This window comes from Oryx dammah, unplaced genomic scaffold, assembly GCF_014754425.2.
Source record: "Oryx dammah isolate SB20612 unplaced genomic scaffold, SCBI_Odam_1.1 HiC_scaffold_12, whole genome shotgun sequence".
In the NCBI taxonomy this organism is placed as follows: Eukaryota; Metazoa; Chordata; class Mammalia; order Artiodactyla; family Bovidae; genus Oryx; species Oryx dammah.
In genome coordinates this window covers 61,585,875-61,607,611 of record NW_024070196.1, presented here as the reverse complement: position 1 = coordinate 61,607,611, position 21,737 = coordinate 61,585,875, and the positions used below count along the sequence as shown (strand labels likewise).

General features: G+C 41.9%; 1 protein-coding gene and 1 long non-coding RNA gene across 7 annotated transcripts in view; one reads left to right on the top strand and one right to left on the bottom strand.

The window, feature by feature from the left end:
• Positions 1-1,784, bottom strand: part of LOC120871144 — a 102,242-nt gene extending 100,458 nt beyond the window's left edge. For all 6 annotated transcript variants that reach the window (XR_005722966.1, XR_005722970.1, XR_005722969.1 and 3 more), the window contains exons 1-2: positions 1,566-1,784; positions 1,370-1,458 (exon numbers count right to left, since the gene is read on the bottom strand). This is a non-coding gene — a long non-coding RNA (uncharacterized LOC120871144). The remainder of the gene's footprint in view (positions 1-1,369; positions 1,459-1,565) is intronic.
• A 437-nt stretch (positions 1,785-2,221) lies between these two features.
• The window catches only part of MAPKAPK5 (MAPK activated protein kinase 5), a 30,893-nt gene continuing 11,377 nt past the window's right edge, over positions 2,222-21,737 (top strand). The window contains exons 1-8 of the mRNA XM_040251293.1: positions 2,222-2,600; positions 7,728-7,801; positions 8,381-8,456; positions 9,250-9,347; positions 10,788-10,896; positions 12,343-12,432; positions 13,209-13,304; positions 19,917-20,029. Coding sequence (XP_040107227.1) covers positions 2,565-2,600; positions 7,728-7,801; positions 8,381-8,456; positions 9,250-9,347; positions 10,788-10,896; positions 12,343-12,432; positions 13,209-13,304; positions 19,917-20,029 — 692 coding nt within the window. The 5' untranslated portion in view covers positions 2,222-2,564. The remainder of the gene's footprint in view (positions 2,601-7,727; positions 7,802-8,380; positions 8,457-9,249; positions 9,348-10,787; positions 10,897-12,342; positions 12,433-13,208; positions 13,305-19,916; positions 20,030-21,737) is intronic.

Here is a 21,737-nt window from a genome sequence, read left to right as displayed (position 1 = left end):
TACTCACTTGTCCATATTTAATTCTCCATACAGCAGAGTCTTATTTTTAAAAACATAAATTTGATCAGACCCCTCTTTAGTTTAAAACCTTCTAGTGGCTTAGAATAAAATCCAAAGTTCTCACCATGACCCCTAAAGGTGTATATCAGCGGTCCCCAACTTTTTGGCACCAGGAACCACTTTCTAGGAAAAAATTTTTTCTACGGACCAGGGTAGGGGAGAGGGGATGGTTTTGGGATGATTCAAGCACATTACATTTACTGTGCACTTTGTTTCTATTATTATATCAGCTCCATCTCAGATCAGGCATCAGATTCCAGAGGTGGGGAACCCCTGGTATAGATGATACAACCCTCTTCACCTTTCCAACCTCATCCTTTACCATTCTCTCCTCTCTCCCTGCTCCAGCTACAATGATTGTGCTGCTGCTTGACCACATTTACCTAGCTTCTACTTTAAGACTTTTACAACTGCTGTTCCATCTGCCCAGAAAGCGACCTGGATCTCCAGTAGACAGTTTCTTCTCATTTATCAGAGGTCTCAGCATCAGGGTTGGCACCTGGGAGACCTCTTCTGATCCTCTATTTGAAAAGTCCCCACACCCAGTTAAATTCTCTTACCTCAGCATTCTGTTTACTTTCTTAGTGTCCACAAACTATGCTTTTCTTTCTTTACTCTCTGCTTCTCGCTCTCTCTCAAAAAAAAAAAAAAAAAGATCCACGAACAGGTACTGTCTTTTTTTCTACTTTTTCCCCAGGGTCGAGTAGGCCTGGCACACAGTGGCGCTCAGTAAATAAGTGAACGAATGAAGAACCATCAAGAGGTGATTAACCAAATGCTCCTGCAAGGTTCTGATAGGCTATTGGTATAGCCTGGCTTCTCCACCATTCTTCCCCACCCCTAGCCGCCCACCCCCCCCTACCGTCCCCTTGCCCAGGAGAGGTCTGGCAGAACAGCAGCCGCATCTGGTGAGGCTCTCCTCTCTCCCACGGAGCTATGGGAGCCTGAACTTGCTGGCTACTCCACTTTCCGAAAGGGAAAGACACCCAGCCTAAATGCCGACACAAGAGGAAGAGCGGAGCGGAACGAGCCTTGGGGTCAGAGATCTGGCGGGTCCCTGCGGCACAGTTGGTTCCAGAGCCCCCAGGCCGACCCCCTGAGCTGTAGGCTGCTCCCCGCTGCCAGGGCCTAGGGGCTGCTGGGAGGGAGGGCCTGCACCCAGTTCAGCATTTGGTCCGCAGATGGGATGCTGACAGGCAAAGGCTTTAGCGTCCGGCTTTCGTTGATTACTTGTTTTCTCGAGCCAGGCATTAAAAAAAGGAAAGAAAGAAAGAAAGTCATCTGTGTTGGTAGAGTAAGGAGCACAAACCTGCGTTCCAGTTCCGACTTGACCACTTCTCAGCTGTCCGCAGCTGTGCGGAAATGAGTTTTGCTCTCTGACAGCCTCAGTTACCTCACCTGTTAACAGGGAACAAGAACACACTTAGCTCAAAGGGCCAAATGCCTACTTTATAAAGAGGAGAGAAACTAATGGAAGAAAAGAGCCTCACGTAAAGTAAACGCACCGTATATATACAACTATTGTTGCTACTATTATATATAGAACTCTTGTTACCGCCTGACCCGCCCGGAGCCTCAGTTTCCGCGGCTCCATCACTAGTCGTTTCTCTCTGGATCTTTCCGCAGGGTAGTTCCCGTGCCAGAAGCCCTGTCCGCAGCGCAGAGACAAACTAGCTTGTAGTGCCACCCGCAGGCACTAGAGTCAGCTGGTGAGGGCCCGTAGCCCCGCCCCGCCGGCCCCTGACCGCTTTACGTCATCAGCTCGGCGCCAGCGCTGCGGAGGGCCCCGGGGCCTGTCCTAGGTGTGGCGCCACCTTGGGGAGGTCTTGGCGGATGCCTGCAAGTCGACTGCTTGGTTCGGGGGCGGCTCGGAAACCCCAGCGGACCGCGCCGACTGGCGCGTGGAGCCGTGGGGACACGAAGTCGGGCGACAGGAGGGGCGGCCCGGAGCTCAGGCGGGGCACAGCGCCGGCAGGCGGGCGGCCGGCCGGGCTGCCCGGCGCTGGTGTCCCGGCGATGTGTGGTGCTGAAGCGGCAGCGGGAGCAGCAGCAGCAGCAGCAGCAGCGGGCTCGGCCTCGGCTTCGCGGCGGTGCCGGCGGCGGAGGCGGAGGCGCAGGCTCCTCATCAGGACCTGGCGAACCCGGGCCTAAGCGGCGGCCCCGCGAGGCCCCGACACAGCGCCCCTGATCGGGGCCTTCCCCGCCTCGCCCTGCCCCGGGAGCCTGCCTCCCCGGCCGGGGATGAGGCCGGGAGGCGGCTGCGCGGGGCCCAGCACAAAGACTTGTTCCCGGGGGCCGCTGCTGCTGCCGCCGCCAGCCTAGAGCCGCCTGCCGAAGCCGAGCCGGCGCCGGGGCCCTCGTCCCCTCAGGTCCCTGGGGGCGGCTGCTGCCCGTCTCCCCGAGACCCAGGGCCCCGAGCGCTGAGCCCCTTGTTCCCCCGGCTGCGGTGGGATCGGGCAGCTGCGCAGCCTCCGCTGCTCCCGGCTTTGCGGGCCCCGCGGAGCATGTCGGAGGAGAGCGATATGGAGAAAGCCATCAAGGTAAGTTGGGGGAGATGCCTCCCCGCTTTGTCTCTTTGGCATTCCTCTCAGCTTCAGCCTCAGAAAGCGGAGAGAACTTAGAGATTCCAGCAACTCCGGCTTTCAGTTCCGTGGGTTCCAACTTCTGGGTTCCGTGGACTGCGTTGTACAGCGCTGAGGGCAAAGGGTTTGTGGATTGGGCAGGGGAGGGACGTCCGACTCCCTCCGACTTACCTGCTTAAAGCGGGGATGTGACTTGTACTTCCCTAGAATGGAGGGTGGGTGGCGTGGATATACGTGGTGCGAGTAGCACGTAGGGCGCCCTGCTACTCTCTATTCGATCACTCCCCGAGTACCATCAGAATTTGTTTTCAGGTGATCTGCTGCAACGACACTTGGAGAGTTGGATCTTACCCCTCGCTCCAGATTTGTTTGAAATCTGCAGTTTCAGCAGGAGGTGCTTCACCTTACAAAACCTGCCCTTTGGCAAATAGGTTGTTTTCACTTTTCCGTGTGGTTCCTCCCCCTTTCCTGTTTCCTTTTCCTTCTTCTCCTGGGGGACTTTGAGTTTACTTAGGAGGAGCTAATGGTGTCCTGTAACATACTGCTCTGTTAACCAAAAAAAAAAAGCACATATGTATGTTCCAAAGTGGCCCAAATAAAATGACACATTTTGAAAAAAAAACCCGCTTTTTACTTTTTTTTAAACAGGCAAACATTGAGGCATTAAGTCACTAGGAGTCAGAAAATTACCATTCAGCTGTACTGAGGAAATTAAGTTTCTTATGTAAATTGAACACTGAAGCTTAAAGTTTGATATGTATTACTTACTTATTTTACAGTATTAAGTCAAATCTGTGCATTTAGGAGTTTCATTTTCCCTTGAGGGATAGGCAACTTGGGGTTATGTTCCCCATCAAGACACAATCACTACTACCAATAACTAATTAAGAACTTCCACTTCTAACAATTTTGGGGGTTACAAATTTATAGAAGTCATCGGTCATTTCAAAGAAAATTCACCTTTTAAAAGAGGCATCAAGACAACATACACATTAAGAAAGATCAGATTTTAAATGATAGAATTAAAAGATCCAAAAGACTGCTTTGATAGATAGATACATATATTTTCTTTTGCTTTGGATTTCATTGGTACAGCATCATGAATTGCCTAAAGTTATACAATTGGGTTGTGAATCAAAAGACATTTGGCAGGTTTTTAAATTCAGCTAGTATTATTTGCTTTGTGCAAGGTGCTGTCTTGGGCACTTGTGAAGCAAAGCCAAGAGCACTAGATGTCCCTCTTTTGTAGATCTTCTATCTAGATGGTGGAGTTAGTTAATAAACATTGTCAGATGGTTATAATTAAAAGACACAGTTCGATCCCTGGGTTGGGAAGATCTGGAGGAGGAAATGGCAAGCCACTGCATGGCAAGCCACTGCAGTATTCTTGCCTGGGAAATCCCATGGACAGAGGAGCCTAATGGACTACAGTTTATGGGGTCGTGAAAGAGTTGGACACAACTTAGTGACCGAGCACACATTAAAAAAGGTGGAGAGTGCTATTTTAGGAAGGGTGGGCAGGGAAGGCCTTCCTGAGGAGGTGACATTTGTATCAAGCTTTGAAGGGAATGAGGGAGCAAACCTCCACTGTCTTGGGGAAAAATATTACAGGCAATGGGAACAGAAGATGCAAAGGCCCTGAGGTAGGTTCAGGTCTCCTGTGACCCAGGAACAACAGGGTAACTGGAATGCAGTGGGTCAGTATAGATTATGTTGGAGCCAGGTAACTGGAAGCCAAAGTACATAGGGCCTCTAGGCCATTGCAAGAACTTTGGCTTGACCCTGAGTAGAAGGGGAAATCTGAGAGAGTTTTGAGCAGAAGAGGTACATAGTTCTAGTGGGCAAATGTATAAACGGGGAAGCAGTGTTACTTGGTGGTTATCGTGGTTTCTCCAGGTTGACTCATGAGTTAAAATCTCAGCCTGGCCATTCATTTAGCTGTGTTCTTGTAAGTCACTTTACTTCTCTGTCACTTAGTTTTTTCATCCATAGGAAGAGGATAAAAAAATCTCCCCAGCTCAGGCTTTGGTTTTTTTTTTTGAGAATTTAATTAAAATGTGCTTACAATACCTAACATTTAGTAAGAACCCAATGGATATTAGCTCATAGCAGCTTAAGAATGGTTCAGAAAGAACTGTTGTAGTTTTCCTTAGTTGGTCACTGTTGTCTAACCTGATTTTCTTACTTTTTTTTTAGCTTTTCCTCTTGTACTTATTAGATCACTGGTGAATCTTCCAATTGTATGTATTCAACCAATACAGATTAGTGAAGTTGAAAATACCTAACAACCAGTACTGAATAGGATACACTCCTTGGAAGCAAGCCAGCATCACATCAATTAAAACTTTTGGTCTGTGGTGTTTTCTTATATTCATTGTTCTGCTTTTTTGAGGCTGTCCCTCATTTGGTGAGAACTGAGACCTCTATAGAGTTCAGCTGGAAAAGCTATTTTCCTGGGTTTTCACTACAACATTTAAACTTCTGCTGCCTCGTGACCTGAGAATGGGCTGACTGGACTTTCAGATCTTATCCTATTACTCTTAAATATATTAGGATAAGGCCAGCTGGCTACAACCATAGGCTCTGTCTTCTCAGTTCTGTCTCTCTTGCCATAGCCCATGACTTCACTACTCTCAGGTCACTTAACTAAACCTGGATAATGAGTGTTTGGGGATTATGGGATTAGAGATTGCCTTACATATTTGTTTTCTGTTGTATATGGCAGGTTTTAATATTTGATGAACTTAATAAGAATTCATTTCTGTAGTTTTAAAAAACATAAAAAATTTCCGTTATAATTCACATATGTTAAAGTCACCCAAGATAAGCATATAGTTCAGTCATTTTTAGTAAACTTAGAGTTGTGCATCTGTCCTCACTACCAGCTTTAGAGTTTTTCCATACATTCCCCACTTCCCTTGAGAGTTCATTCTGCCTCACTGTGGTCAGCCTGTACACTGACTCCCCACCCCAGACAACTTTACTGATCTGCTTTCTGTCACTATTATTTTGTCTTCTCTAGAAATTCCAAGTAATTGAAATTATGTCCCTGTAGTCTTATGTATTTGACTTCCTTATACTTTTCCTTCATGTTAGTGTATGCATTAGTACTTCACTCCTTTTTATTCTTGAGGAATCTCTTTATGGGCACTTGGATTGTTTCCAGTTTTTAGCTATTATAAATAAAATGATAAATAAAATTTGTCCATACAAATGTTTGTGTGAACATAATGTTTCATTTCTTCTAGGGAAATAACTAGGTGTAGAATTACTGGATAGTACAGTAACTTTTTAAGAAGCTGTAAAACTTTTCCAAAATGGAATCGTTCTAGGATCATTTGTTCAAAATATTATCTTTTCCTTGTTGAACCACCTTTGTTGATAATCAGTTGATCAGAAGTGTATGAGTGTACTTTTTGGATTCTCTTTTTTTCCTTCTTTCGGTGGTATTTTTCTTTTAATTCCCTTTTCTGTTTCATTGATCCACATGACTATCTGTGCCAGTACCACACTGATGTGATTGCTGAAGCTTTAGAGTAAGTTTTCAAATTGAGTAGCATGAGAACCATCTTGGTTTTACTATTTCAAAATTAAGTTGGCTATTTAAGTTCTTTGTATTTCCAAATAAATTTTAGAATCAGCTTGTCAGTTTCTACCAAAAAAAAAAAATGTGTGTTGGGATTTTGACAGGGATTCCGTGAACCGCACATGCAGCAGTGAAGCTCAAAGATGGTGTGTGCTGCAGCTGAGATCCGCTGCAACTAAATAAGTGTTAAAGAAAAAAACCGGCAGCAGAAAGGTGTGGGGATGACTATTCTCAGCTTGTTTTACACATTTATGTATTCACTGGATAGAAGCTCTGTTTTCATCTCTGAACTTAGCCTGGTGTCTGGCACTTCCTAATTGCTCAGTGAGTTTGTGTTACATGGACAGATGTCCTGTTGCTATCCCTGGGAGTCAGGATTCTGTTGCTAACTGCAGTCTGTCAGATTTTCAATGCAGTAAAACAATTTGAAAGTCTCATGAGTTTTGAAAGTCTCATGAGTTTTGGCCTAATTTCTCAAGGTTGGTTTCCAGTACTGCCCATGGAACCCTGAAAAATGAATTTTACTCTACCACAGTTTAAATGTATGACTTCCTTGCCTGAAAACATAGCAACAGAAGCTCAGTATATAGTGTGTGCGGGCATGCTCAACTGCTTCAGTCGTGTCTGATTCTGCAACCCTGTAGACTATGGCCTGCCATGCTCCTCTGTCCATGGGATTCTCTAGGCAAGAATACTGGAGTGGGTTGCAATGACTTCCTCCAGGGAGTCTTCCCAACCCAGGGGTTGAAGTTGCGTCTGCCTGCGTCTCCTGCATTGCAGGCAGATTCTTTACCCACTGAGCCACCTGGGAAATCCCAGTATATAGTGACTACACAGTAATTCCATAAAAACTTTAAGCTGTAGAGGCTCTATATGGAACTATGGAAAGCTACTGGAATCTATTTTTTAAAAACTATAAAGAATATAGTTACACAATGAATGTTTCAAAATAACACTTGAAAACCAGATAAATGTACTATGATATTTACTGTTATTTTATTTGAACTTAATAAGTTTCAGTTTATTCAGTTATTCCAATTTGATCAATTTGTTAAGAATATAGGCCTCTGTGGCATAGCAGCATTTATAAGACCAGTCTTTCTAGAATCTCAGAAAATCCACTTGACCATTTGAGGAAATAAGTCCTTAGTACTTTTGAAAGGGTATCTTCCACACTCAAGAAGAAAAAAATTGACAACCAAAACACCCCAAAACCAGCAACGAGGATTGACTCACATGGATCTTGAAGATGAGCTGAAGAACTTCTTTTCATCCCCAAGTTTTTTGCCTTCTCTTGTTGGAAAACCATGCCTAGCCTAGTCACTTACGTGAAATGTCTGATAGCACAGCCCTTCACAAAGCTTTGCCTACCAGCTTCTTTCAGAAGGTATCAATAAGATATTGAGCTGTTAAGGTCTTCTATTGTTCCACCTCTGCTTAACTGTTCAACTTTTTAATTGGAGAATCATTCTCTGCCTCCTCCCTTTTTATTTTAATAGGAAAGCTCCATTTTAGAAGAATACAGTATCAACTGGACTCAGAAGCTGGGAGCTGGAATTAGTGGTCCAGTTAGGTAAGAGACCCACGTGCTGCTGCTAAGTCGCTTCAGTCGTGTCCAACTCTGTGAGACCCCATAGACGGCAGCCCACCAGGCTCCGCCATCCCTGGGATTCTCTGGGCAAGAACACTGGAGTGGGTTGCAGACCACGACAAAACTGTTCTAAAAAGGGCCATTCATAATACACATAAAGTTAGAAGCATTACGTGTTCCAGATTTGTGAAATAGCCTTAATTTAACAAGTGGAGGTATTTATGGTAGGCTTTTTCTCCACGTAGAAATACATTTAAGTGACATGGTCTGTGACAGGATCATTTAAGATGTTGATACCAGGGAGCCACTGTGTGAGTCACTTGTCACCAGCAAGGCCATTTTTTCTTTCTTGACCACCCTCAGGTTGATTCCTGAGGCCTGTGGAGGGTGGGTGAGATGCCTCTTTCTGCCTTTCCATCTGCTAGCCCTAGGGGCAAGTTTGTTCTGATGTGCCTGGATATATTTTTGATTAGAAGTATAGTTCTCAAAGAACAACTTGTTAGATTAGTTTTTACGGTAACATAGATGATTTCTGATTGAATTTTTTTCTTTCAAATCTAGAGTCTGTGTGAAGAAATCAACCCAAGAACGGTTTGCACTGAAAATTCTTTTTGATCGTCCAAAAGCTAGAAATGAGGTATAAGCCTTTATTGCCTTGACTTGCCTAAATATTCGAAGTGCCTAAGAATTTATTCTTTTTACAAGTAAGGCAGCTTCCTAGAGAGAATACAGAGATGCACAAAGAATTTTATGTTCATACTTACTCTTTTTATGTTCATACTTACTTTTCCCTATTCATGTTGTTATAATAAAGCAATCCTTCATCCATCAATACCAAAAGCTATGAGTAGAGTCTTGCTTCCTTTCAAACCACTTCTTTCTTGTTCTTTTTCAATTAATGTGATTCTTGTACTCTGAAGTAGTCAGGTTTACTTTAGCTTTTACTTATTGGAAAAGGTCCTAAAAGGGTGGAGATAGAATAGTATGAGGAAGGTTCTAGTGAATGATAGATTGAAAAGGTGCTGCAGAACTCTGAAGTTATGTTTCTAGTTTTTCAATAATAGACATTTGTTTAAAATTATTTGGATGTGGTGATGACATGTTAATTATATGCAATGAAGGACTTATTCTTTTGCTTAGAGATATATGAATAATTTCTGAAATAAGATGAATTTTTCATTTGGTAATAGGACAGAGAAAATACATCTGTTGGTAAGGTTTTCTTTATTTCATGGAAAGAGCATTAAGGAGGTAATTTGTATATGAAAACATTTTTTTTAAAATGTCATTCCAGATGATCAGGTTTTTTACATAATAAGCTCATGTCCAGGCCTAGTGTGGTCACTTTTGGCAGGGGTATGGGGTGGGAGTTTGGAGAGAAAATGTTGGCCTCCCTATGTACAGAAACATTTCCTCTGTTCTTCTTTAAGGTACGTCTGCACATGATGTGTGCCACACACCCAAATATAGTTCAGATTATTGAAGTGTTTGCTAACAGTGTACAGTTTCCTCATGAGTCCAGCCCCAGGTAAGACTACACAGGGTCACTGCCACCTGCTCACCTCTCCATGGGTAAGCCAAGGCGTAGTGGCATCTCCTCTTTTGTGCTCTCTTTCTCTTCCCTCCCCTCCCTCCTCTTTTGTGCTCTCTTTCTCTTCCCTCCCCTCCCTTCCTTCGTTCTTTTTCTTCTCTCCTTTACTTTTTATTTTGGATATTTTCAAACATTTGTAAAATAATTATGTACTGAATCCCCAGGTGCCCATCACTTATCCTCAGCATTTATTAACTCCTTGCCAGTCTTGCTTCATCTGTACTTCACCCACTCTCCTGTCCCCGCTACCCCCGATTATATGTGATTACTTTCTTTTGAAAAAGCGTGTCACGTGGAGTTTAAATAGATTCTATTTCAAATGAGAAAAGGGGACCAAATATTCTAGGCAGTGTCTTGAAGCTGATATGGCAAAAGGCCTTTATTGCTTAGTCTGGTGTTCCTTTTAAAAGAAGAGATCAATGTCATTCCTTTAGCCTCCAAATGCTTCAGAAGCCCATTGAGTGTGACACCATTGGGTGTCATTCTAATTCTTTTCCAGGGAGTTCAATACCAAGGGGACTGCGATGTAAACCTGTCATTCTAGCAGTGTGGTAGGGACCAAGGACAGGCATGCATAAAATATTTTGAGTTTACAAAGGAGGAAAGCTGCTGTCTGTAGGCTGGGGAGGTGAGGTGTCTTAGCGTGGTTGTTTTGGGGCTTGGACTTGAAGGAGATGTGTAGGAGTTTTCCAGGTGGAAAAATATGAATTTGTAAAGAAAAATGGGAAATCAAATGATTATTCTTAAAATTGTGCTCTGTTGGTGAAAGCATTTGGATGGAAGGTGGAAGCATTTATATCAAAGAATGGTAACCAAAATTCAGATTTTTTTTTTTTTTGACAACATAAGAATTTTTGCTTTTGCTTTTATTTAGTAGCTCTTTAACCCTATCTTGCTGGGCATGCTGTGGGTCATATGGAAAACTAGTGGAGTAGGGGTGGAGAGTAGAGATGAGGAGGGGGAGAATGTGTGTGCACACAGCATGCCCCCCCCCCACATACACACAATGTGCGTGTACACACCACGCCCCCTCTACACACACACTCAAATAAATAACGAAGACAGCCCAGCCTATACAAAGTCATATTCTGTTTTCAATACGCTTTCAGTATAGCTTCCCTAAAATATATATACACGTATAGAATCTTCTAAAGGACCATTGTCTTCAAAACTAATTTTACTTTCTTTTAGCATCTTAGAAACCTTTAGGTCAGGGACAGTCCTTATTCATAGTGTCCAGCTGGTAGTGACTGGGGATCCAGCGCAAAGGGGCTGGTAGGACTAGACTTAGGACACATTTTGTAGATGAAGTATCTAGCTACTTGATGTTTCAGTTTTTTTTTTTTTAACTTAACAAAATCAAATGCTTTCAAACAGGGCTCGGCTCTTAATTGTAATGGAGATGATGGAAGGGGGAGAGCTATTTCACAGAATCAGCCAGCACCGGCACTTTACAGAGAAGCAAGCCAGCCAAGTAACAAAGCAGGCAAGTTGACCCCGGGTACCAATCAAACTGCCAACAGTGTTGGTTAAGAAGCACAATTTCACTGGGGGTGCGGGGGATAAAAGAAAGCTTGGAGAAAAGCTCTATTTGATCTCTCATTGCCTGCTTTGTTATGTAATTAGAAAAGATGCCTCGACAGGAGGAATGTGAGCCCCTTTTCTGCTTTGGGGAGGGAGGTGTACTCTTCAGTGGCTCTCAATTGTTTGCTTATCGTAAGATTTAAATAAACTCTGCAAGGAAGGTAGTCTTAACTCCTTTTTAGATGGTAGATAATCTTTAGGCATGTAGCTTCCAAGCCACTGTTATTGGACTTTGAGGTAAAATGCTGCTGATACTACCTGAAGGACTGTGTGGTATGAAAACACATTCTAAGACAATTGTATTTAGGATACTTTTTGCTCCTGAGTCACTTTTCTCATCAGATTTTAACAAGTATTCTAAGGTCTTTGTAATTCTGGGGGTATTCCTGGTTATATGTTCTTTCTATTCTGACGTCACATTTTATTGCTAGAGGTATGATCTTTTCACAAACAATACTAGGAATCTGACTGGAAATAACCTCATGAGGAGATGGAAAGCCAAACCCTCAAGGTTTCTCTTTAGGCCAAGCAAGCAAAGCAAAGAAGCATGACATATGGCCCAGTTGGTTCTTAAAGAAAAATTCTTCCAAATTTTCTGTGAGCCTCAAGCATTTTTTGAGGCCTCCTTTAAGGTAGGGAGGAATTGCTCTTTGGAATGCCAAGACAGTTCCATACAGAGTGTTAAAGAACAGGTGCAATCTGTTCTGTTTGATTTTAAAAAATTATAGCTTGTGTTTTTCAAACATTAGGACTAAAGGATGAGCTCTAATAATCTGTAAAACAAGACCCCTTTAAAGCCACCAAAAGAGACATTTTCAACCAGTGGGATGAGCAGGTTGGAGCATCAGGTGGAAACATCCATTCAGCTGCTTTCTGTTGTTCTTGAAGGCAGAACTTCAAGTCCTGCTCCCTGAAGAGTGCAGGTCTCTCCTGAGCCAGGTGTTAGTGCCACTGCCCCGCTAGGGGAAACGCAGGCCTGTTGAAGACCGCCTGGCCCAGTGTCCGCTCTGCAGTGCTTGTCACATCTCACATTAGTGGAAGTGGAAGTATTTTGTTTTTCCCATTTAATATAGGATTTAACCATCAGTTTATTCTGACAAAGAATTATTTTCCTGTTGTATTTTTCTTTTTGTTGAACAAAATATAGGTTGCTATTAAATGAAGCTTACTTCATTTCTATTTCTTGGTATGTGAAGTCTTACTTAATTTCTGCTGTAAAGCTGAAATCTGACCACAGTCTTAATTGACTTAGTAAGGGTAATTTTTTAACATCCTGAGTTTTCTAAGCCAGGGGAATTCAAGAATAATCTCTTCTAAGATACGGTTGCTCCATTATGTCCTTTTCCAGATAGCTTTGGCTCTACAGCACTGTCACTTGTTAAACATCGCCCACAGAGACCTCAAGCCTGAAAATCTGCTCTTCAAGGATAACTCTTTGGTGAGATGACTTGCTTTTCTGTATTTCAGTGCCGCTACTCCCAACATAGTTGAGGAGTGGTGCGCAGATGTGTTGGTGTGTATATGTTTGGAGTGCTCTGAATCCATGTTGAAGAAGCTTTAGGCCAGAGAGCTTCTGGCAGCTTACTTTCCCCATCTGTTCCCTTGCGAGAGGCTCACGAGAAATTTTACCATACTCCTAGTATCAGTCATTTTGGATGGTACTGATACATGTTTGTACAGAAGGACTTAAGATTCGGGATATCATTTGGAAGGACTTTGGGAAGGAGCAGGAATCTTTATGCTGTTATATGTTACCTTGAAACTTAATGGTTGTGTTTACAGTTAATCCCGATAAAGGTGTTTTCCTCTCCAGCCCCAACCCATGGCCCATGCACTATGTCCTACCAGATTACAGATTACTGACTGGCTATCATGAAGCTGACGTTAAGGGTGAAGCAGCACTCTAGACTGATGAGAGATGATGCGCAATAGACAGAATCAGGGTACATGTGACTAATATCTTGGTTTGCGTGCTGCCTTTACAAGTTAGGAAACAGGGATAACTGTGAGTGGGCAGAAATCTCTCATTTGTGTTTTACTGAGAATAGCTCCTCAATATGGATCTTTGTGTCCAGACATGAGGACATGCTACCCATAGGTTCCAGTCCCAACCAGAAACTCATGAGAGCTCAAGGCAACATGTCTTACACCTGGATTTTCCTTTAACATTTTCTGAGAACTCTGGGGCAGTGATTCCCATTTGTTTGATTTCAGGATGCCCCAGTGAAGTTGTGTGACTTTGGATTTGCCAAAATTGACCAAGGTGACTTGATGACGCCTCAGTTTACCCCATATTATGTAGCACCTCAGGTAAGCATGTGTTGTTTCTTCCATAGGATTTATCACCAGGCTACCTGTAGACCCATATTTCTTCCATTCTACCGCATGAGTGGGCATATATTACAAATGGAAAGGGGAGAACTCAGCTTCAGAAACCCATAGGCTGCTTAATTTGGTATAGGCATTTTATTCTTTTAACAACAACCTTATTGAGGTATGATTAGTATACTGTAAAAATACTTCTACCCTGGGCTTCGCTGGTGGCTCAGAGGTTAAAGCATCTGCCTACAGTGTGGGAGACCTGGGTTTGATCCCTGGGTTGGGAAGATCCCCTGGAGAAGGAAATGGCAACCCACTCCAGTATTCTTGCCAGGAAAATCCCATGGACAGAGGAGCCTGGTGGGCTATACTCCACGGGGTAGCAAAGAGTTGGACACGACTGAGCAACTACACTTTCTAAGTGTAGTTTGATGAGTGCTGATGGATACTTCTGCATGGACCTTGCCAAAATCAAGATGTAAAACAGTTCTATTACTTCAAAAACAGTCTTGTGTGCCTTTGTAGTCATTCTGCTCCCAACTGAATCCCCTTAATTAAAACCACAGATCTACTTTCTGTCATTATTGGTTAGTTTTGCCTGTTGCAGAATTTCGTTAGAATGGAAATCCTGTACCTTTTGTGTTTCACTTCTTCGACTCCGCATGTTTTTGAGATTCATCCATGTTGCTGTGTGTATCAGTAATTAGTTCCTTTTTATGGCTGAGTAGTATTCCATCATATGACTAAGCCACATTTGTTCTATCTGTTCACTGAGTGGTGGCCATTTAGGGTTGTCTCCTGTTTTGTTTTGTTTTTTTCTTTCTTTCTTTTTTCTTCTTCTTATTTTTTTACTTTACAATGTTGTATTGGTTTTGCCACATATCATCATGAATCCACCACAGGTGTACACGTGTTCCCAATCCTGAACCCGCCTCCCACCTCCTCCCCAACATCATCCCTCCGGGTCATCCTAGTGCACCAGCCCCAAGCATCCTGCACCCTGCATCGAACCTAGACTGGCAATTCATTTCTTATATTATACATGTTTCAATGCCATTCTCCCAAATCATCCCACCCTCGCCCTCTCCCACAGAGTCCAAAAGACTGTTCTATACATTTGTGTCTCTTTTGCTGTCTTGCATACGGGGTTATCGTTACCATCTTTCTAAATTCCATATATATGCGTTAGTATACTGTATTGGTGTTTTTCTTTCTGGCTTACTTCACTCAGTATAATTGGCTCCAGTTTCATCCACCTCATTACAACTGATTCAAATGTATTCTTTTTAATGGCTGAGTAATACTCCATTGTGTATATGTACCACAGCTTTCTTATCCATTCATCTGCTGATGGACATCTAGGTTGCTTCCATGTCCTGGCTATTATAAACAGTGCTGCAATGAACATTGGGGTACACGTGTCTCTTTCAATTCTGGTTTCCTCGGTGTGTATGCCCAGCAGTGGGATTGCTGGGTCATAAGGCAGTTCTATTTCCAGTTTTTTAAGGAATCTCCACAGTGTTCTCCATAGTGGCTGTACTAGTTTGCATTCCCACCAACAGTGTAGGAGTGTTCCCTTTTCTCCACGCCCTCTCCAGCATTTATTGCTTGTAGACTTTTGGATAGCAGCCATTCTGACTGGCATGAAATGGTACCTCATTGTGGTTTTGATTTGCATTTCTCTGATAATGAGTGACGTTGAGCATCTTTTCATGTGTTTGTTAGCCATCTATGTGTCTTCTTTGGAGAAATGTCTATTTAGTTCTTTGGCCCATTTTTTGATTGGGTCGTTTGTTTTTCTGGAATTGAGCTGCAGGAGTTGCTTGTATATTTTTGAGATTAGTTGTTTGTCAGTTGCTTCATTTCCTATTATTTTCTCCCATTCCGAAGGCTGTCTTTTCACCTTGCTTATAGTTTCCTTTGTTGTGCAGAAGCTTTTAATTTTAATTAGATCTCATTTGTTTATTTTTGCTTTTATTTCCAGTATTCTGGGAGGTGGGTCATAGAGGATCCTGCTGTGATGTATGTCGGAGAGTGTTTTGCCTATGTTCTCCTCTAAGAGTTTTATAGTTTCTGGTCTTACGTTTAGATCTTTAATCCATTTTGAGTTTATTTTTGTGTATGGTGTTAGAAAGTGATCTAGTTTCATTCTTTTACAAGTGGTTGACCAGTTTTCCCAGCACCACTTGTTAAATAGATTGTCTTTAATCCATTGTATATTCTTGCCTCCTTTGTCAAAGATAAGGTGTCCATAGGTGTGTGGATTTATCTCTGGGCTTTCTATTTTGTTCCATTGATCTATATTTCTATCTTTGTGCCAGTACCATACTGTCTTGATGACTGTGGCTTTGTAGCAGAGCTTGAAGTCAGGCAGGTTGATTCCTCCAGTTCCATTCTTCTTTCTCAAGATTGCTTTGGCTATTCTAGGTTTTTTGTATTTCCATACAAATTGTGAAATTATTTGTTCTAGCTCTGTGAAAAATACCGTTGGTAGCTTGATAGGGATTGCGTTGACTCCATAATTGCTTTGGGTAGTATACTCATTTTCACTATATTGATTCTTCCGATCCATGAACACAGTATATTTCTCCATCTATTAGCGTCCTCTTTGATTTCTTTTGCCAGTGTTTCATAGTTTTCTATATATAGGTCTTTTGTTTCTTTAGGTAGATATATTCCTAAGTATTTTATTCTTTTTGTTGAAATGATGAATGTAATTGTTTCCTTAATTTCACTTTCTATTTTCTCATTATTAGTATATAGGAATGCAAGGGATTTCTATGTGTTGATTTTATATCCTGCAACTTTACTATATTCATTGATTAGCTCTAGTAATTTTCTGGTGGAGTCTTTAGGGTTTTCTATGTAGATCATGTCATCTGCAAACAGTGAGAGTTTTGCTTCTTCTTTTCCAGTTTGGATTCCTTTTATTTCTTTTTCTGCTCTGATTGCTGTGGCCAAAACTTCCAGAACTATGTTGAATAGTAGTGGTGAAAGTGGGCACCCTTGTCTTGTTCCTGACTTTAGGGGAACTGCTTTCAATTTTTCACCATTGAGGATAATGTTTGCTGTGGGTTTGTCATATATAGCTTTTATTATGTTGAGGTATGTTCCTTCTATTTCTGCTTTCTGGAGAGTTTGTATCATAAATGAATGTTGAATTTTGTCAAAGGCTTTCCCTGCATCTATTGAGATAATCATATGGCTTTTATTTTTCAATTTGTTAATGTGGTGAATTACATTGACTGATTTGCGGATATTGAAGAATCCTTGCATCCCTGGGATAAAGCCCACTTGGTCATGGTGTATCATCTTTTTAATGTGTTGTTGGATTCTGATTGCTAGAATTTTGTTAAGGATTTTTGCATCTATGTTCATCAGTGATATTGGCCTGTAGTTTTCTTTTTTTGTGGCATCTTTGTCAGGTTTTGGTATTAGGGTGATGGTCCTGGGAACGTTCATTTACAGGTTTGGGGAGACATGCCCCTCCCCTTTAGGTAAAATCTTTTTTCAAAATGGTTGTGCCTTTCTTATCTCTAACTCAAGTTTGTTAGTATTTATAATCTTAGTCATTCTAGTAGGTATTTAGTGTTATTTTGTTATGGATTTAATTACAGCATTTTGGCTACTGTTGAGGAATATTTTTTCATGTGTCTATTGGCTATTCTGTTGTGAAATATGGGTACAACATTCTGTTTTGAAGTATGGTACAAATCTTTTGACCTTTTTGTGATTAGTTTTTATTTTCTCTAGATTTATATATAGAAGTGACTTCCCTGATGGCTCAGATGGTAAAGCGTCTGTCTACAATGCAGGAGACCCGGGTTCGAGCCCTGGGTTGGGAAGATCCCCTGGAGAAGGAAATGGCAATCCACTCCAGTACTATTGCCTGGAGAATCCCATGGACAGAGGAGCCTGGTAGGCTACAGTCTATGGGGTCGCAAAGAGTTGGACACAACTGAGCGACTTCAGACAGTCAGTCAGTCAGTCAGCACATCGTATGGTGGTTTTTTTTGGTGGGGGCAGTTTCTTTTACTCAGCAAAATTATGTTTATTTACCTATGTTATTCGTATGTCAATAGTTCTTTCATTTTACTGCTGGAAGGTATTCCATGATGTGGATATACCATGGTTTGTTTATCTACTCATCTGTTGATGGGTTGTTTTCAACTTTTGGCTGTTAAAAATTAGCCTGCTTGCTTATAAACATTTGTGCACAAGTTTTTGTATGGACACTTTATTTCCGTTTCTCTTTGGTAAATATCTAGAGTGGAATATCTCTATCATATGTTAGATGTGTTTAACTTATTTAGAAATTGCCAAGTTGTTTTCCAAAGTGGTTGTTCAATTTTACATTCCCAATCAGAAAGCTTCAGGGCTCTCCACATTCTTATTGGCATTTGGCATGGAGAGTCTTTAATTTTAGCCATGTAAGTGACTTTGTAGAGGTATTTCAGTGTGGTTTCAATTTGCTTTTCCCTAATAGCTACTGATGTTGAGCATCTCTTGTGCTTCTTTGCTGTCTGTATATTTTCTTCAAAGTATATGTTCAGATGTTTTCCCCATATTTTAAATTGGATTATTTGTTTTCTTGCTGAATTTGAGAGCTTTTTAAAAAATATGTTTTGGCTATAAGTCCTTTATCAGATACATGCTTTGGAAAGATTTTCTTCCAGTCTGTGGCTTTTTCTTTTTTCTTTAAATTGAAGTATAGTTGATTTACAATGTTTGAGGCATATAGCAAAGTGATTCAGTTATACACATACACACATATCATCTTTTCTGGACATGTGCCCAGGAGTGGGGTCACTGGGTCATATGATAGGTCTATTTCTAGTTTTTTAAGGAGCCTCCATACTATTTTCCATAATGGCCGCATCAATTTATGTTCCACCAACAGTGTCAGAGGGTTCCCTTTTCTCCATACCCTCCCTAGCATTTATTATTTGTAAACTTTTTGATGATGGCCATTCTGACTGGTGTGAGGTGGTAACAGCATCTTTCATTTTGGTGTGAAGACCAATTTGTTAACTTTTAAAAAATTTTTATGGGTTCTGCTTTTGGTTTTCTATCTAAGAGATCTTTGTCTAACCCAAGATCACAAAGATTTTCTACTATAAGTTTTATAATTTTAAGTTTTACATTTAGGTCTGTGATCCATTTTGACTTAATTTTTGTATAAGATGTGAGGTATAGATCCAAGTTCATTTTTTAAAAGCATTTGGATATCTAGTTGTTCCTATATATTTGCTGAAAAGCTATCTTTTCTCCACTGCATTGCTTCTCAGCCTTTGTCAAAAACCAGTTGAATGTATATGTGTGGGTTTATTTTTGGATTGTTCTACTCTGTTCCATTGATTGGTCTTTATACCAATATCATATACTGTTTTAATTATTGACACTTTTTAATAACTTTTGACATGAGGTAGTTTTAGCCCTCTGACTTTGTTCTTTTTCATAGTTATTTTGGCTATTCAGATTTCTTTGCATTTCCATATGAACTTTAGACTTGGCTGTTGATTTCTACAAGAAAGTGTGCCAGAATTTTGACTTGTTTTGAAACATATAGTTCAATGTGGGAGTACTGACAATATAACAACATCAAGCCTTCTGACCCATAAGCAGGCTATATTCCATTTACTTTTGTCTTTGGTTTTGCTCAGCAATATCTGTCTGGTTTTCAGTGTACAGGTCTTTCACATCTCTTTTTAGATTTATCCTTAATATTTTTAATGCTGTAATAAGTGGTATTTTCTTTTTTAAGTTTAATTAATTCACTTTATTATTCTTCTGTGAGAACATGAGCCTGGGTCCTTTCTCCACAGAGACGGTAGTGTGGGTCTTTACAAGATAGTCAGTGAATTCCTGATAGGGAGCTTTAGTGAGCACAGTCACCTTCAAGAGGCCAGGTATAAGATAGCTGTAGGCCTTAGAGGTGGCATCAGAGGTGGCCTAGGCAAGGTTGTCCAAGGTGGCAGTGTGGCCCCTGGCTGAGGTGTAACAGTTTTCAGTACCTGCTGTCAGCAGCATGGTCCTGTGGGCATGAAGGCCCAGACAGTAGCAGTGTGTCTGGGTACAAGGATGACACCTACTGGCAGGGAGCTGCAGTATCGTGTCTCCGTCACGAACTCTGTGGGGTTCGTTAGTCTTGTGTCCCCAGGAGCCCTAATCCCCATGGCAGTGGAGAGCTGGGAGGATGGCAGCGGTTACCTCCGTGCAGCACTTAGCACCCAGACCTGTGTGACGATCACAGTGCTTCATGGCAGCAGATACCTTGAGCCTGAGCCACCGACCAGCAAGTCTGCTTGTTCACTGCTTGCCAAGGCCTTAAGAGACGCCCCTAGGGAAAAGTAATCTCAGGAAGAAGAAGTAAATCTCCTTCAGGGACTGAATCTTCACGTCCTTGACCTAGGCAAATACTGATAAGTTGCTGATAGTAAGAGAGAAAAAAGGCTTTTGAAAGTATTTAGAATTTTAAAAAATTGTTGATTGTTAACTGCCAGTGGCTACCCTTTTCAGCCTTCTAACATAGCAGTCTGTCGCAAGCTGCAGGTCACTGATGTGAGGTTCAGTAAATTGTCCCCTTTGGTGTGACTCTGACAGGTACTGGAAGCCCAGAGAAGGCATCAAAAGGAGAAATCTGGCATCATACCTACCTCGCCAACACCCTACACTTATAACAAGGTAGGAGAAGAAAAACTAATCTCTACCCCTTGGTGAAGCCTGTATTCTCCTGTGTGGTGTTTGTGGTCCTTTGGGAAGGTGGCAGATTCTCTTTTTATTCCTTGATATTATATTGCCGCCTGAGAGGCTGAAAGAAGCTACCTACGCAGAAGAGTGTTTGGAATTCAAATTTCTGTCTGATGAAGTAAGATTCATACCAGTTTAGGTTTTGCAGCAGGAACCAAAGGCTGTGGTCACCTGGAGGTTATTTATTTGACTGGCTGTACAGTCCACTGATCACATTTAAAAGATACGCTTGTCCTGCTTTTTTGAGGTGAAGGCCATTTCACAGAATATTCCTTGGCCATTTATGGTGCCATTCTTTCTAACCCCATAAAATACCAACTTAGAACAGTGTCTAATACACAAGGCAAGTGTCCTGAGTGGTACCTGTTCCTATCACAGTTGTTATCTGTAGCCTACACGTCAGGCCTCTCGGTCCTAAAGTACAAGAGGCTTAAGGCCTCTTGAAACAAGTCCTAGAGATCCTGGAGTCACAGAGTGGATCAAAAACGAATGATGCTACTTGGGGACTCAGGGAGATAAGATGACAGGGAGGGAGCTGAGGATGGCAAAAGGGCAGGCCAGTTCCTCCTGGTCGCACACCCTAGAGGGACCCCACATTCCTACCACACGCACATGCATAGACACGCAGACACATGTATCAGAGGGCACACAAGCTCCTGTGGCCCTCAGCACCCTCCACTCGGCACTGGCCCAGCGTAACTGGAACTCTGCACTCTGCTTTCATGATTAACCCTGTTCAGTCCCCAAGTAAGTACTTACTGTTCCACACCTTCTTGCTCTACAAACTATAGGCTGCTATGTCCTTATGTAAGTGAAGGTTGGAAGTGAGGGCTAGGCTGATGATAGTTATCAGTCAGAAACTGCTTCCTGCTTCCCACAGTGGGCAGGAATTGAGTGGTAGAAACAGTTAGCTAACAGAGATCAGAATTTACTTGATACAATATTCTCAGCATGAATACAATGGATTCTTGTGTGATACATTATTTCCCAGTACTATTTTTTTCTCTTCCTACTCTTGTTTTGTGAATCTAGTGGTGTTTGTGAATTTGCTTGGCATCCATAAAATTTATACTCCACAGATGAGTAATATATTAAATAATAAGCTCATAATAATTTTTGAATGTGTATATATATTCATCTAGTTATAATCTTTACATTGGCAACTGAGTGAACACTGAATGCTACATTTGCAAGTAATTTTTTAAAGAAAAATAATGTAATAAGAGGTAGTTAAACTTTTAAAAACTAATTACATCAATCTTAATTTTTTAAAAAAAGAGGCAGGATGCTTGCAGTGACTCCAGCCCCAGTCTGCTGCATGTTGTTGGTTGGAGTGCTTAGTTCCACTCTTGACAGATGACCCTAGATGTGACAAGATCTCTGTAGCACCAGTTTCTCATGGGAACTATTTTCCACATTTGAACTTTTAAGATTTCTTTTCACCTCTATGATTTTATAATTGTTTTACATGTCGTTTATGAATCTCTACTAGTAGGATGCTGCCAAGACATGGCTGAGAGTACCTGAGGTACCTCCTTTTCCAGGCTTCTTACAGAGCAGCGCACAGCTGTGATGTGAGGCGCGAGTGGCCACAGCGGCAGGCTCCCTGGGCCGCCTTCCTCAGGCAGACACTGTTCTGTCCTGCCGTTCAGGAGGGGCTTGGGTTGAAGCCTC